Source organism: Petromyzon marinus, unplaced genomic scaffold (genome assembly GCF_048934315.1).
Source record: "Petromyzon marinus isolate PM22_M1 ecotype Great Lakes invasive population unplaced genomic scaffold, UKy_Petmar_22M1.pri1.0 PM_G_Scaffold_20, whole genome shotgun sequence".
NCBI classification, from domain to species: domain Eukaryota; kingdom Metazoa; phylum Chordata; class Hyperoartia; order Petromyzontiformes; family Petromyzontidae; genus Petromyzon; species Petromyzon marinus.
In genome coordinates this window covers 2,286,934-2,304,062 of record NW_027422762.1, presented here as the reverse complement: position 1 = coordinate 2,304,062, position 17,129 = coordinate 2,286,934, and the positions used below count along the sequence as shown (strand labels likewise).

The window sequence follows — 17,129 nt, the reverse complement described above, 5'->3', positions numbered from 1 at the left end:
CAGTACAGTACTTGGGGCTGATTTATACACGATGTCACAGTAGTCAAGTAGAGGCAGTATGGTAGCTTTTATCAATTCCAAACGGAACATTCGGGGGAAGCAGTGCTTGTGTCGATACAGAAAACCAATTTTTATTTTTGTCTTTTTACCAATATAGTGAATGTGATCTTCAAAACTAAGTTTTGAATCCAGGATGACCCCAAGATACTTATAGATCTTGACTTGCACATTAACATTGGGACTCACGCCTTACCAAGATGGCCTCTACAAGCTAATTAACATTGGGAATCACCCCTTACCAAGATGGCATCTACAAAGCTATTAACATTGGGACTCACCCCTTACTAAGATGGCCTCTCCAAGCTAATTAACATTGTGATTCACCAGGATGGCCTCTACAAGCTAATTAACATTGGGAATCACCCCTTACCAAGATTGCCTCTACAAACTCATTAACATTGGGACTCACCCCTTACTAAGATGGCCTCTCCAGGCTCATTAACATTGTGATTCACCAGGATGGCCTCTACAAGCTAATTAACATTGGGAATCACCCCTTACCAAGATGGCCTCTACAAACTAATTAACATTGGGACTCACCCCTTACCAAGATGGACTCTCCAAGCTAATTAACATTGTGATTCACCAGGATGGCCTCTGCAAGGTAATTAACATTGGGACGCACTCCTTACCAAGATGGCTTCGTGACGTTAAACAGCCAGCAGCGGCACCTCCCCTACTACCTAGAATGACGTCACGGCCGTCCACACATTGAGTCGGGATTAATGACGTCACGACTCTCCGAGCATTGACGCCTCCCCTACTAAACATGACGTCATGACCCCTATCAATAAACATTGAGACTCCCTCTACTAAAGATGACGTCATGACGCCCGTAAATAAACATTGACCCCAACCCTTCCGAGCGCGGATTAATGACGTCATACAATTACTATCGACAACCCCACCCTCCGGCTCGAGTGTTAATGACGTCATACAATGAACATCGACAGCCCTGCTCGAGTGTTAATGACGTTATACAATTCCTATCGTTACCCCCCTCCGGCTCGAGTGTTAATGACGTCATACAATGAACATCAACAGCCCTGCTCGAGTGTTAATGACGTCATACAATTACTATCGATACCCCCCTCCGGCTCGAGTGTTAATGACGTCATACAATGACCATCGACAGCCCCGCCCCACCTGGAGTCGACTTCCGCGGTTTGTTTTTTTGACAGCGGCCGCCTCGCTCCGCCTGGATAATTTATCTTTCATTCTTAGCGAGTCGACGGGGGAACGAAAGCAGGAGGGAAGGAGGGAGAGGGGAAGGAGGGAGGGAACGAAAGAAGGAGGAACGAGGGAAGGAGGGGGGACGAGGGAACGAAGGAGGGAGGGAGGGGGAAGGAGGGAGGGGGAAGGAAACAAGGAGGAACGAGGCAAGGAATGAAATGGAGAGAACGTCAGGGGCCAGAGTGGTGGTGGTGGCTGCGTTGTTGTTGTTGCTTCCGTTCGTTCCTTGGCTCGCAGCGGTGGCGAGGGAAGGAGGAGGAGCGAATGAAGGAGGTGGTGAGGGAATGATGAGTAGAATGAAGAGTCTTGTGATGAGTAGTGGTGGTAGTGGTGGTAGTAGTGGTGGTACTAGTGGTAGTAGTGGTGGTACTAGTAGTAGTGGTGGTAGTAGTGTGAGTAGTGGTGTGAGGCGGCCTGTGGTGATAGTCCACGGACTGAGAGATGGACCTGGCAACTACCAGACCCTGGCACGGAGGGTGAGGGAGGTGAGTGGTGGTGGTGAGTGTGGTGAGTGTGGGGTGAGGGTGGTGAGTGTGTGGTGAGTGGTGTGTGCTGTGTGTGGTGACTGTGGTGAGTGAGTGAGTGGTGTGTGTGTGCTGGGTTTATGGGTCTCTGTGATGAGTCTATGGGTCTCTGTGTGATGAGTCTATGGGTCTCTGTGATGAGTCAATGGGTCTCTTTGATGAGTCTGTGGGTCTCTGTGTGATGAGTCTATGGGTCTATGTGATGAGTCTATGGGTCTCTGTGTGGTGAGTCTATGGGTCTCTGTGTGATGAGTCTATGGGTCTCTTTGTGGTGAGTCTATGGGTCTCTGTGTGATGAGTCTATGGGTCTCTTTGTGGTGAGTCTATGGGTCTCTGTGTGGTGAGGCTATGGGTCTCTGTGTGGTGAGTCTATGGGTCTCTGTGTTGTGAGTCTATGGGTCTCTGTGTGATGAGTCAATGGGTCTCTGTGTGATGAGTCTATGGATCTCTTTGTGGTGAGTCTATGGGTCTCTGTGTGGTGAGTCTATGGGTCTCTGTGTGGTGAGTCTATGGGTCTCTGTGTGTGGTGAGTCTATGGGTCTCTGTGTGATGAGTCTGTGGGTCTCTGTGTGGTGAGTCTATGGGTCTCTGTGTGGTGAGTCTATGGGTCTCTGTGTGATGAGTCTATGGGTCTCTGTGTGGTGACTCTGTGGGTCTCTGTGTGATGAGTCTATGGGTCTCTGTGTGGTGAGTCTATGGGTCTCTGTGTGTGGTGAGTCTATGGGTCTCTGTGTGATGAGTCTGTGGATCTCTGTGTGATGAGTCTGTGGCTCTCTGTGTGATGAGTCTATGGGTCTCTGTGTGATGAGTCTATGGGTCTCTGTGTGGTGAGTCTATGGGTGTCTGTGTGGTGAGTCTATGGGTCTCTGTGTGACGAGTATGTGGGTCTCTGTGTGATGAGTCCATGGGTCTCTGTGTGGTGAGTCTGTGGGTCTCTGTGTGGTGAGTCTATGGGTGTCTGTGTGAGTGAGTCTGTGGGTGTCTGTGTGACGAGTCTGTGGGTCTCTGTGTGATGAGTCTATGGGTCTCTGTGTGATGAGTCTATGAGTCTCTGTGTGATGAGTCTATGGGTCTCTGTGTGATGAGTCTATGGGTCTCTGTGTGATGAGTCTATGGGTCTCTGTGTGTTGAGTCCATGGGTCTCTGTGTGGTGAGTCTGTGGGTCTCTGTGTGTTGAGTCCATGGGTCTTTGTGTGGTGAGTATGTGGGTCTCTGTGTGGTGAGTCTATGGGTCTGTATGTGATGAGTCTATGGGTCTCTATGGGTCTCATCATGATGATGATACTACTGATGATGATACTACTGATGATGATGATACTACTGATGATGATACTACTGATGATGATGCTACTACTACTGATGATACTGATGATACTACTGATAATGATGATGATACTTCTGATGATGATGATACTACTGATGATGATGCTACTGCTACTAATGCTGCTGCTGCTGCTAGTGCAGGCCCTGCCTGGGACCCCAGTCGTGGTGCTTGGCGCCTTCAGCGATGACGTCAGCATCATGGCTCTCTGGAGGCAGCTCAGGTCTTTCTGGAGGGAGATGGAGCGAGTCAACTCCAGCCACGGACTCACCATCATCTGTGTATCGCAAGGTGGTGGTGGTGATGGTGATGGCAGTGGTGGTGGTGGTGATGGTGGTGATGGCAGTGGTGGTGGTGGTGATGGTGGTGGTGGGGGTGGTGATGGTGGTGATGGTGGTGGTGGGGGTGGTGGTGGTGATGGTGGTGGTGGTGGGGGTGGTGATGGTGGTGATGGTGGTGATGGGGGTGGTGGTAGTGATGGTGGTGGGGGTGGTGGTGGGGGTGGTGATGGTGTTGGTGGTGATGGTGGTGTTGGTGGTGATGGTGGTGGTGGTGGTAGCAGTGGTGGTGGTGGTGATGGTGATGGTGATGTCGGTGGTGATGGTGATGGTAGTGGTGATGGCAGTGGTGGTGGTGGGGGTGATGGTGGTGATGATGGTGGTGGTGGTGATGGCAGTGGTGATGGTGGTGGGGGTGGTGGTGGTGATGGCAGTGGTGGTGGTGGTGATGGTGGTGGCAGGGGTGGTGTGGTGGTGATGGGGTGGTGGTGATGGTGGTGATGGTGGTGGTGATGGTGGTGATGATGTCGGTGGTGATGGTGGTGGGGGTGGCGGTGGTGGGGTGGTGGTGATGGTGGTGGTGGTGTCGGTGGTGATGTTGGTGATGGTGATGTCGGTGGTGATGGTGGTGGTGGTGATGGTGGTGTTGGTGGTGGTGGAGATGGTGGTGGTGTTGGGGGTGATGGGGGTGGTGTTGATGGTGGTGTTGGTAGTGGGGGTGGTGGTGATGGTGGTGGTGGGGTGGTGATGGTGGGGGGGTGATGGTGATGTTGATGGTGATGTTGACGGTGATGTTGATGGTGTTGATGTAGGGGCGATGGTGTGTCGAGCTATCCTCTCCATGGTTCACCATCACAGAGTTCACACCTTCATCTCCCTGGGAGGTCCACTGATGGGAGTCTATGGAGGAGGTGCGGACACACAGACACACACACACAGACACACACACATACAACAACAACAACAACCGCCATTCGCCACTAAGTGGCGGTGACGTCACCACGACGCTTGTGCCAGGCTATGTGCACCCTGAGGCCACGTGAAGTGTCGAACGCCCGCTGGCAGGAGGTCACGGGGCAGACCCAGGTGCCACGGGTCGACTGACTGAGATGACTGGCTGATGCACCACCTGTGCCCCCTACTGTGCCAACCTGCTGTGCTTTAGCCACCCGGCGCTCCGCTCGCTGTTGTGAGCGTCGCTCCTCCGCCCTCCGTTGTTGTTGGAGGGCGACTGCCTCCAACTGCCCAGTAGCATCCTTCACGAGCCTCCTCCACAGAGGCCGATCTTGACACCGCTGGTACCAGTCATCGGCAAGTCCACTCAGCTCCACGTCCTCCTGTACCACATCACTCCATCTCTTCTCTAGCCCGTGCCGCGCCCGCTTAGCCCCCTCAATCCGGCCAAACAAAAGCTGTTTCGGCATGCGGTGGCTGGGCATGCGGGCTACATGACCCAGCCATCGCAGCCTTGCCTGCCGGAGGAGCTCACCGATGGGACCCTGCCCAGATCTTTCAAGGATGTGTGAGCTCCTCACACAATCCAGTCTGGTTAAACCCAGGATGGATCGTAGGCAGGCCAGCCTAAATGTTTCCAACCGGCGAAGATGTTCCATTAGGGGGGTCCACGTTTCGCAAGCGTAGAGAAGGGAGGGAATGACCGTGGCCGAGAAGACCTGAAGCTTAGTGCGGAGCGACAGACCAGGTAGCTTCCACACAGCGTTACGCAACCTATGAAAAGATATTGCCGCTCAACTGATTCGGAGTGAGACCTCTGCTGTTAAACTGGAGCCAGTCATAAGCACACTGCCCAGGTATGGGAAACTCTCCACTCTCTCCACAACTGCCCCATCACCGATTGGGAGTTGTGGGGGTGGAGTGTCCGATGGTACAAAATACCCAGGCAGGTGCTTAGTTTTGGTGGGGCTGATGGTAAGGCCCCACCTCTTAGTGACACGCTCCAGTCTCAGCAGCAGCGTCTCCAACTCCTCCTCTGACTGAGCAGCTATTACCAAGTCATCAGCATACATAACGTGGTTGAGCAATAGGGAGCCATCCCTTGACCGCACCCGGACATCGATTAGCCTCCCATTATATCTGTACCATATGGAGATTCCCCCGGTACAGCTATTGAAGGCTTCACGAACCACGTGGTCAAAATAGATGTTAAATAATGTGGGAGCCAGAGGACATCCCTGTCGCACCCCAAGGTGTACAGGGAATGGCTCTGACTCCCGGCCACGTAGTTTTACCCGGGCCCGCTCACCATCATGAAGGTCCTTAATGATCGTGAGCAGAGGGTCAGGTACTCCAAAAGCACGAAGAACGACCCAGAGCCCAGGCCTACTGATGGTATCATAGGCCTTGACCAGGTCAATAAAGCAGAGATGTAGGTCTTGTTGGAATTCCCTACACCTCTGCTGTAGCAGGCGGACAGAAAATATGGCATCTGTGCAGGACCGCCCTTTCCTGAAACCGCATTGGGGCTCCGCAAGCCTCTCCTCAGCGTGCCTGGCAAGGCGATGCTGAATAATCCTTGCCAGGACCTTTCCCGGCACACTGAGGAGTGAGATGCCCCTGTAGTTGTTACAGTCTGTGCGGTCCCCCTTCTTAAAAAGGGGGACCACCAGGGCATCCTTCCAATCCTGCGGAACCCGTCCAGTGGTCCAGACTGTTGTTATGATGTCATATAGGGCAGTCTGTGCACAAACGCCACCCTCCCTCAGCATTTCGCTTGGGAGATCATCTCTGCCCGCTGCCTTTCCTGGTCTCAGACTCCGGATCGCCTTCAATACTTCCTCAGCAGATGGCACCTCAGCCAGCCACTCACAGGGGGTGACTTCATCCAATATTTGAGGCACCGCAGCCTCAGCAGGGTCATCCTCACTTTGTGCCACGATGTTTTCCTGGCTGAGGGATTTTCCCTCCCCCAGGACCTCACAGAAATGCTCAGCAAATCTGCGAACCTGTTCCTGGGGGTCGGAAATTGGATCACCGTTTTTTCCCCTAATGATGGTAATAGGTGTGGCGCTGCAGGTTACTTTTTTGATGGAGTTAAATAGAGATTTGTGATCACGGGCCACTGAGGCAGACTCCATCTCCTCAGCAACCCGCGACCACCACCCATCCTTGCAGCACCTCACAGCTCTCCGAACCTCCGAGCGAAGGCTGCGGTAAGCCTCCTCATTCTCTGACGTGGGATTCTGTAGCCGATGACAGTGGGCCTGTCGCTTTTTCTCAACCATCCTGAACAACTCCTCTGTCATCCAGGGTGTCTGGGGAGGTCTGGACCGCGTACCCAAAGCAGCCATTGCAGCTGCATGAGTCACAGTCCTAAACCTCGCCCATTTACCCTCGACATCAGGAGGAGTCGGGGACGATGCCAATCCCAGCCGCAAGCGATGATGAAATTCTCGCTTGCAACTTTCATCAGATAACTGAGACCAGGCCACTTTAGGTTGGAATGGGGTCCTGGGTGTACACCCACCACCGGAGTGGAAGAATGGCAGGCGCATCTTACAGATGACTAGTCGATGGTCAGAGGGCAGATCAGCTCCACGGTAGGTCCTGGTGTCAAGGACATGGGCTCGCATTCGCTGGTCCGTCACTATGTAGTCCAGCAGATGTTCTTGCTTGGACCCGGCATGCATCCATGATGTTGTGTGGATGCGCCGATGCCGGAACAGCGTGTTGGTAATTACAAGCCCATGGGCTGCACAAAAATCTAGCAGCCTCCTACCGTTGTTATTGAGCTGATCTGGCCCATGCCCTCCAATCACTCCAGACCAGGTGCCAGTATCATGACCAACTCGGGCATTGAAGTCACCCAACATGATGACTCTATCCCGAGGGGCCACTTTAGCCAGCACCTGTGACAGGAGGTCATAGAAGGCATCTGACTCATCGGCTTTGCCTGCATCCCTCCACGGATGTTCATCTTCGGTGGGGGCATAAGTAACCACGACCACCATTCCTCGCCTCCGGTTGATGGGAAGGCGAGCCCAAAGTAGCCTGGGGCTTACAGCTTCCCACACCTCACCGCCACGCTCCCACGCCCCCTTCATTCTTTTGTTCAAAAGAAGACCCACACCCTGTTGTTTGGCAGTCTGCTGCCCCGAGTAGAGGACTGTCCACCCCTCATAGTGGCAGGAGCCAGAGCCGGTCCACCGGACCTCCTGAATGCCGCATAGATCCAGGCGGTACCGGTCCAGCTCCCGACAGAGGAGTGGCAGCCTCTCCTCTGCAGTGAGCGTTCGAACATTCCACGTGGCCACCCGTAGTGGCTTTTCGTTGTTTCTGGAGTAGCCCCGAGGGTAGGTATTCAATCTCCTGGCTCCGCCAATTGGGGTTTGGCCAGGAGACGTCATAGACGCCTGGCCCCCCGGGGCCTCCGGCACAAGCTTAGTTGTTACATATTTCAGTTTAATTCGTGGTTTTGTGGTAATTAATTGAAGGTGGAGGGGTTACCAGCCCCTCGCACCCGTCCAGAGCCCCCGTTTAGCCCCTGTGGTGGACACATATGCCATGAGGGGAGGAGCCAATCAAAATTGGAACTCCCCCCACAGCGCTGTCCACGACAGAGTTGCCCGTCCGGCACCGCGAGGAGGTAGGGGGTTGTTTTGCCGGACACACATACAGACACACACACACAGACACACACACAGACACACACACACACACATACAGACACACACATACATATACATACAGACACACACATATACAGACATACACACACACACAGACACACACACATACAGACACAAACACATACATACATACAGACACTCACAGACACACACAAAGACACACACACAGACACACACACAGACACACACACACAGACACACACAAAGACACACACACAGAGACACAGACACACACATAGAAACACAGACACTCACATAGAGACACAGACACATAGCCACACACAGAGACACTCGCACATAGATACACAGACACACACACAGATAAACAGACAGACACACATACACTCGCACAGACACTCACACACACACAGATACAGACAAACACAGACACACAGACTCAGAGACACAGATTCACACACAGATACAGACAAACATACACAGCACTCACACATACACAGAGACACAGACAGACAGATTCACACACAGATACCCCGAGATATACTCATACAGAGAATTTGTGTCTCACCGTGTATCTGTGTCTCCCCGTGTCTCACCGTGTCTCCCTATGTCTTCCCGTGTCTCAACGTGTCTCCCCCTATCTCCGTGTGTCTCCCCGTGTCTCCACGCCTCTCCCCGTGTCTCCCTGAGTCTCACCGTGTCTCCCCGCGTTTTTCCATGTCTCCCCATGTCTCCCTGTGTCTCCGTGTGTGTCTCACCCTTTCTCCCCGTGTCTCCCTGTCTCCCTGTGTCTCCCTGTGTCTCCGTGTGTGTCTCACCCTGTCTCCCCGTGTCTCCCCGTGTCTCCGTGTATGTCTCACCCTGTCTCCCCGTGTCTCCCCGTGTGTCTCCGTGTGTGTCTCACCCTGTCTCCCCGTGTCTCCCTGTGTCTCCGTGTGTGTCTCACCCCGTCTCCCCATGTCTCCCTGTGTCTCCGTGTGTGTCTCACCCTGTCTCCCCGTGTCTCCCTGTGTCTCCGTGTGTGTCTCACCCTGTCTCCCCGTGTCTCCCCGTGTGTCTCCGTGTGTGTCTCACCCCATCTCCCCGTGTCTCCCCGTGTGTCTCCGTGTGTGTCTCACACCGTCTCCCCGTGTCTCCCTGTGTCTCCGTGTGTCTCACCCCGTCTCCCCGTGTCTCCCTGTGTCTCCGTGTGTGTCTCACCCTGTCTCCCCGTGTCTCCCTGTCTCCGTGTGTGTCTCACCCTGTTTGCCCGTGTCTCCCTGTGTCTCCGTGTGTGTCTCACCCTGTCTCCCCGTGTCTCCCTGTGTCTCCGTGTGTGTCTCACCCTGTCTCCCCGTGTCTCCCTGTGTCTCCGTGTGTGTCTCACCCCGTCTCCCCGTGTCTCCCTGTGTCTCCGTGTGTGTCTCACCCTGTCTCCCCGTGTCTCCCTGTGTCTCCGTGTGTGTCTCACCCTGTCTCCCCGTGTCTCCCTGTGTCTCCGTGTGTGTCTCACCCTGTCTCCCCGTGTGTCTCCGTGTGTGTCTCACCCTGTCTCCCCGTGTCTCCCCGTGTCTCACCCTGTCTCCCCGTGTCTCCCCGTGTCTCCGTGTGTGTCTCACCCCGTCTCCCCGTGTCTCCCTGTGTCTCCGTGTGTGTCTCACCCTGTCTCCCTGTGTTTCCGTGTGTCTCACCCTGTCTCACCCTGTCTCCCTGTGTCTCCGTGTGTGTCTCACCCCGTCTCCCCGTGTCTCCCTGTCTCCGTGTATGTCTCCCTGTGTCTCCCCGTGTCTCCCTGTGTGTCTCCGTGTGTGTCTCACCCTGTCTTCCCGTGTCTCCGTGTGTCTCCGTGTGTGTCTCACCCTGTCTCCCCCTGTCTCCCCGTGTGTCTCCGTGTGTGTCTCACCCTGTCTCCCCGTGTCTCCCTGTGTCTCCGTGTGTGTCTCACCCTGTCTCCCCGTGTCTCCCCGTGTGTCTCACCGTGTGTTTCTCACCCTGTCTCCCTGTGTCTCCGTGTGTGTCTCACCCCGTCTCCCCGTGTCTCCCTGTCTCTGTGTGTGTCTCACCCTGTCTCCCCGTGTCTCCGTGTGTGTCTCACCCTGTCTCCCCGTGTCTCCCTGTGTCTCCGTGTGTGTCTCACCCTGTCTCCCCGTGTCTCCCCGTGTGTCTCAGAGCCTCTGTGGGTTCAGAGCGCCTTCCCCTGGTTGCTGTCCGTGATCTCCGCCCTCTGCTACTGGCGTCTGGGACAGGAGGTGTCCGTTTGTAACTACTGGCACGGTACGCGTGGGGGGAGACTTGTGGGGGGGAGACTCGTGGGGGGGAGACGCGTGGGGGGAGACACCGGGGAGAGATGGGGAGACATGGGGAGACGCGTGGGGGGAGACACGGAGATACGGGGGAGACATGGGGAGACGCGTGGGGGGAGACACGGGGGAGAGATGGGGAGACATGGGGAGATGCGTGGGGGGAGACATGGGGGAGACGCTTGCAGACGCATTGGGGGAGACGCGTGGGGGGGAGATGCATGGGGGGAGACACCGTGAGGTGAGGGGGGAAGAGACACGGGGGAGATTCTGGGAGATGCGAGGAGACACGGGGGAGACACGGGGGAGACACGGGGGAGATGCTGGCAGATGCGTGGCGGGAGACGCGTTGGGGGGAGACGCAGGGGAGACGCGGGGAGATATGGGGAGACATGGGGGAGAAACGGGGGAGACGCAGGGGAGACACGAGGGAGACACGGGGGAGACACAGGGGAGACGCGGGGAGATATGAGGAGACACGGGGAGACACGGGGAGATGTGGGGACACAGACCCAGTGATCCATGCTCATGTCTCTCTCCTCTCCCACCCCAGACCCAACCCAGCAGCAGCGTTACCTGCAGAAGAACCTGTTCCTGCCCATCATCAATAACGAGACGCCTCACCGCATGGCTCACGGTGATGGGCACACACACAGACGCCATCTTGCTTAGGGGACGGGCTGCCATCTTGGTCAGGGGATGGGCTGCCATCTTGCTCAGGGGACGGGCTGCCATCTTGCTCAGGGGATGGGCTGCCATTTTGCTCAGGGGACAGGCGGCCATTTTGCTCAGGGGACACGCGGCCATCTTGCATCGTGCTCAGGGGACGGGCTGCCATCTTTGTAAGGGGCGGGTTGCCATCGTACTCGTCAGGATCGGGAGATCGAACCCACGACCTCTCGTGTACCAGGTGATGTAGTCAACATCTCCTAGCCACTGTGATGATGATGAGACAGAGATGCAGACTTGGTCTTGGATCGAACTCACATACCAGGCGAGGTAGTCAACATTTCACCACAAAGAGAGCGAGAGACGCAGACTCGGGGTCCGAGATCGAACCCACGAACCTCCCGCGTACCAGGCGAGGCAGTCAACATCCTCCCTCCTCCCTCTGCAGTGTTCAAGAGAAACTTTGTGCAGCTGAGGCGTCTCGTGCTGGTAGGAGGCTCGGGGGACGGGGAGCTGAGACCGTGGCAGACGAGGTGAGGTCCCTCTATGGGCTTTATCCGCTGCTGGATTGAAGGCGCACCCGGTGCGGTGCCGGTACGGTGCCGGTGCGGTGCTGGTGCGGTGCCGGTGACAGTGCGGTGACAGTGCGGTTCGGTTGCTGATGTGGTAGTGGCGGTGGTGGTGGGTTCATTGTTAAAACGGTATGAATAGGCTGAAGATGATGGTTATGATGACGGTGGTGCTGATGATTCTGATGACGGTGGTGCTGATGATATTGATGATGATGTTGATGGTGGTGCTGATGATGATGGTGGTGGTGCTGATGATGCTGGTGGTGGTGCTGATGATGGTGGTGGTGCTGATGATGATGGTGGTGCTGATGATGGTGGTGCTGATGATGATGTTGATTATGATGATGTTGCTGCTGATGATTCTGATGACGGTGGTGCTGATGATATTGATGATGATGTTGATGGTGGTGCTGATGGTGGTGGTACTGATGATGATGGAGGTGCTGATGATGATGTTGATTATGATGATGTTGCTGCTGATGTAGATGATGATGTTGATGATGCTGGTGATGGTCCTGATTATGTTGATTATGATGTTGGTGATGTTGCTGTTGCAGTTTATTTGGATTCTTTGACAGCAACGCTTCTACAGTTATCGACATGGTCAATCAGCCTGTAAGAGACTCACACACACACTTACATACACAACAACAACCGCCATTCGCCATTACATACACACACACTCATACACTCATACACACACACTTACACAACAACAACAACCGCCATTTGCCACTAAGTGGCAGTGACGTCTCCACGACACTTATGCCAGGCTATGTGCACCTTGAGGCCACGTGAAGTGTCGAACGCCTGCTGGCAGGAGGTCACGGGGCAGACCCAGTTGCCACGGGTCGACTGACTGAGATGACTGGCTGATGCACCACCTGTGCCCCCTACTGTGCCAACTTGCTGTGCTTTTGCCACCCGGCGCTCCGCTCGTTGTTGTGAGCGTCGCTCCTCTCCCCTACGTTGTTGTTGGAGGGCGACTGCCTCCAACTGCCCAGTAGCGTCCTTCACGAGCCTCCTCCACAGAGGCCGATCTTGACACCGCTGGTACCAGTCATTGGCAAGTCCACTCAGCTCCACGTCCTCATGGACCACATCACTCCATCTCCTCTCTAGTCCGTCCCGCGCCCGTTTAGCCCCCTTTATCCGGCCGAACAAAAGCTGTTTCGGCATGCGGTGGCTGGGCATGCGGGCTACATGACCCAACCAACGCAGCCTTGCCTGCCAGAGGAGCTCACCGATGGGACCTTGCCCAGCTCTTTCAAGGATTTGTGAGCTCCTCACACAATCCAGCCTGGTTAAACCCAGGATGGATCGTAGGCAGGCCAGCTTAAATGTTTCTAACCGGTGAAGATGTTCCATTAGGGGGTTCCACGTTTCGCAAGCGTAGAGAAGGGAGGGAATGACTCTGGCCGAGAAGACCTGAAGCTTCGTGCGGAGCGACAGACCAAGTAGCTTCTACACAGCGTTACGCAACCGATGAAAAGATAATGCCGCTCGACTGATTCGGAGTGAGACCTCTGCTGTTAAACCTTAAAGAGGGGGACCACCAGGGCATCCTTCCAGTCCTGCGGAACCCGTCCAGTGGTCCAGACTGTTGTTATGATGTCATGTAGGGCAGTCTTTGCACAAACGCCACCCTCCCTCAGCATTTCGCTTGGGAGATCATCTCTGCCCAGTGCCTTTCCTGGTCTTAGACTCTGGATCGCCTTCAGTACTTCCTGAACAGATGGCACCTCAGACAGCCACTCACAGGGGGTGACTTCTTCCGATATTTGAGGCACCGCAGCCTTGGCTGGGTCATGCCCACTTTGTCCCATGGTATTATCCTGGCTGAGAGATGTCCCCTCCCCTAGGACCTCACAGCAATGCTCATGAAATCTGCAAACCTATTCCTGGGGGTCGGAGATTGGATCACTGTTCTTTCCTCTGATGGTAATAGGTGTGGCTCTGCAGGTTACTTTTTGATGGAATTAAAGAGCGATTTGTGATCGCGGGCCACTGAGGCAGACTCATCTCCTCAGCAACCCGCGACCACCACCCGTCCTTGCAGCGCCTCATGGCTCTCCGAACCTCTGAGCAAAGGCTGCGGTAAGCCTCCTCATTCTCCCGACGTGGGATGCTGTAGCCGATGAGAGTGGGCCTGTCGCTTTTTCTCAGCCAGCTTGAACACCTCCTCTGTCAGCCAGGGTCTCTGGGGAGGTCTGGACCGTGTACCCAAAGCAGCCATTGTAGCCTCATGAGTCACAGTTCTAAACCTCGCCCATTTACCCTCGACATCAGGAGGAGTGGGGAACGATGCCAACCCCAGCCTCAAGCGATGATGAAATTCTTGCTTGCAACTTTCAACAACTAGCTGAGACCATGCCACTAAGGGTTTGAATGGGGTCCTGGGTGAACCCCCACCACTAGAGTGGAAGAATGGCAGGCACATCTTACAGATGACAAGTCGATGGTCAGTGGGCAGATCAGCTCCACGGTAGGTCCTGGTGTAAAGGACATGGGCCCGCATCTGCTGTTCCGTCACGATGTAGTCCAGCAGATGTTCTTGCTTGGACCCAGCATGCATCCATGATGTTGTGTGAATGCGCCGATGCCGGAACAGCGTGTTGGTAATTACAAGACCATGGGCTGCACCAAAAAACTAGCAGCCTCCTGCCGTTATTGAGCTGATCTGGCCCATGCCTTCCAATCACTCCAGACCAGGTGCCAGCATCATGACCAACTCGGTCATTTAAGTTTCCCAACAAGATGACTCTATCCCGAGGGGCCACTTTAGCTAGCACCTGTGACAGGAGGTCATAGAAGGCATCTGACTCATCGGCCTTGCCTGCATCCCTTCACGGATGTTCGTCTTCAGTGGGGGCATAAGTAACCACAACCAACTCTGGTTGATGGGAAGGCGAGCCCAAAGTAGCCTGGGGCTTACAGGTTCCCACACCTCACCGCCACGCTCCCACGCCCCCTTCATTCTTTTATTCAGAAGAAGAGCCACAACCTGTTGTTTGGCAGTCTCCTGCCCCGAGTAGAGGACTGTCCACCCTTCATGGTGGCATGAGCCAGAGCTGGTCCACCGGACCTCCTGAATACCACAGAGATCCAGACGGTACCGGTCCAGCTCCCAACAGAGGAGTGGCAGCCTCTCATCTGCAGTGAGCGTTCGAACATTCCATGTGGCCACACGTAGTGGCTTTTTGTTGTTTCTAGAGGAGCCCTGAGGGTAAATATTCAATCTCCTGGCTCCGCCAAATGGGGTTTGGCCAGGAGATGTCATAGACGCTTGTCCACCCGGGGCCTCCGGCACAAGCTTATTAATAAATAAATAAACACATAAATAAATCCCCCGTGGTTTAACGGTAATTAATTGAAGGTGGAGGGGTTACCAGCCCCTCGCACCCGTCCAGAGCCCCCATTTGGCCGCTGTGGTGGTCACAAATGCCATGAGGGGAGGAGCCAATCGGAATTGGCAGCGTTGCCCGTCCGGCACCACGAGGAGGTAAGGGGTTGATTTGCCAGACATACACACACACTTACACACTCATACACTCACTCACACACTCGCAGACCCACTCACACACTCACTAACTCTGTATCTTTGTGTATCTTTATCTGTGTGTATGTGTCTGTATATATAATATATCTGTGTGTCGCTGTATATGTGTGTCTGTGTGTGTATGTGTGTACCTGTGTGGGGAGCGATAGTGTAGCGGTTAGCGCTACGCTGCGCTATGAACCTGGCGACCCGGGTTCGATTCTCGCTCACAACCAACACCAGTGTCGATTATCTGAACCGGTCCTGGGCTTCCCCTAGATCGACTCAGCCTGAAATGAGTACCTGGTGCGGTGTGTAAACATTGCCACTAGGGAGACAAAGGCGGTCGGGCGTGGTGCTGGCCACCCACCCCGTGTACCATTTCGGCCTTCATAGGTGCTCGCTAACAGCACTTGCCCCTACAGTCTGTTAAGGCTATATGGGGGATCTTTGTCTTTTATCTTTGTGTGTACGTGTGTGTATGTATGTGTGTATGTATCTGTATTTATAATATATCTGTTTGTATCTGTGTGTCTGTATGTGTCTTTGTATCTGTGTGTCCGTGTCTACGCATCTGCATATAATGTATCTTGCGTGTATGTGTGTATCTGTATATAATGTGTGTATCTGTGTGTGTCTCCATGTGTTGTGTGTGTCCGTGTGTACGCATCTGCGTATAATGTATCTTGTGTGCATATCTCCCAAGCGCCACTTGCTGCTGGTGGCCTGCTTACACTACCTGGGGTACCTTTACCTGTGCCCCCCTCTTCCAGGTCTACGTCCAGGATCTGTTTGGCCTGCGGACGCTGGACAGGAGGGGAGGTCTGGTCACCTGCTCCGTGCCAGGGGTGGTGCACAAGGCGTGGGTCCATAGCGAAACGGCCTTCGTGCGATGTATACAGCCTCACCTCACGTAGACAGAGACCCGGGGAGAGAGACACGGGCAAGCAGACGCGGGGAGAGGTAGACACGGGGAGAGGGAGACACGGGGAGAGAGAGAGACACGAGGAGAGAGAGACAAGGAGATATGGGGAGACACGGGGAGAGAGACACGGGGACAGAGACACAGAGACATGGGGAGAGAGACACGGGGAGACACAGCGAGAGAGAGACACAGAGAGAGAGAGAGACACGGGGAGGAAGACAGGGGTAGTATGTGTCTGTGTGTCTGTCTGCATGCCTGTCTGTGTGTGTCTGTGTGTCTGTCTGTGTGTCTGAGTGTCTGTGTGTGTCTGTGTGTCTGTCTCTGTGTGTGTCTGTGTGTATGTGTGTGTAGAGATAGGGGTAGGAGTAGAGCGTTCATTTTGCTTCAGATGTCTCAATGGGGTTTAAATTCCCCCCCTGGGTAGAATCCACGTCAGTTACTGTCACGTCACGGCCATTTTCATAACGTTACAGGAACGCACGCACACACATACACACCCACACACACGCACCACGCACACACACACGCACCACACACACACCACACACCCACACCCCTCACACACCCACACACACGCACCACACACCACACACACGCACCACACACACACCACACACACGCACCACACACACACCCACACACACGCACCACACACCCACACACACACGCACCACACACACACACACGCACCACACACACGCACACACATACACACCCGCACACCCCACACACACGCACCACACATACACACCCACACCCCTCACACACCCACACACACGCACCACACACACCCACACACACGCACCACACATACACACGCACCACACACACACACCACACATACCTAACCAGTCCGTGTGGCCGCGTGTAAGAGCCTGTCCTGCAATAAAGTTAACTATAAATACTTGCCGGTCCGTTTCATTTTTATCTAAAACGCTGCCCAGGTCACCAACGACTGCACAAAAACAAAACATTTGGGTCCACGTTAAGAATGACCTGCGTCACCGTCATGTAATCAATATTACTGGCCGCAGAGCGGGGGCTGAACAGTGCTGCCCTTGCCTCTTTGGACCAGAGGTCACTGCAAGGGATGTGTCAGAAGTAGCTCTGTGGTATCCAATTCCGT

At 54.6% G+C, this 17,129-nt stretch overlaps 1 protein-coding gene across 1 annotated transcript; it reads left to right on the top strand.

Annotated features, from left to right (window-relative positions):
• The first annotated feature begins 1,405 nt into the window (after positions 1-1,405).
• Positions 1,406-16,907, top strand: LOC142912413 (lysosomal thioesterase PPT2-like). The gene is made up of 8 exons (XM_076060607.1): positions 1,406-1,778; positions 3,282-3,429; positions 4,229-4,327; positions 10,169-10,273; positions 10,853-10,936; positions 11,417-11,501; positions 12,098-12,155; positions 15,852-16,907. Exons 1-8 carry the CDS (start codon positions 1,452-1,454, stop codon positions 15,993-15,995), a joined length of 1,050 nt encoding a protein of 349 aa, XP_075916722.1. The 5' UTR covers positions 1,406-1,451; the 3' UTR covers positions 15,996-16,907.
• The last annotated feature ends 222 nt before the right edge of the window (positions 16,908-17,129 follow it).

Excerpts from the sequence above, each read along its gene's own strand:
- LOC142912413 (XM_076060607.1), top strand. The coding sequence starts at position 1,452 with ATGGAGAGAACGTCAGGGGCCAGAGTGGTGGTGGTGGCTGCGTTGTTG. Across the intron at positions 10,937-11,416 it reads GCCTCACCGCATGGCTCACG|TGTTCAAGAGAAACTTTGTG; the intron begins GTGATGGGCACA and ends CTCCCTCTGCAG. Across the intron at positions 11,502-12,097 it reads CTGAGACCGTGGCAGACGAG|TTTATTTGGATTCTTTGACA; the intron begins GTGAGGTCCCTC and ends TTGCTGTTGCAG.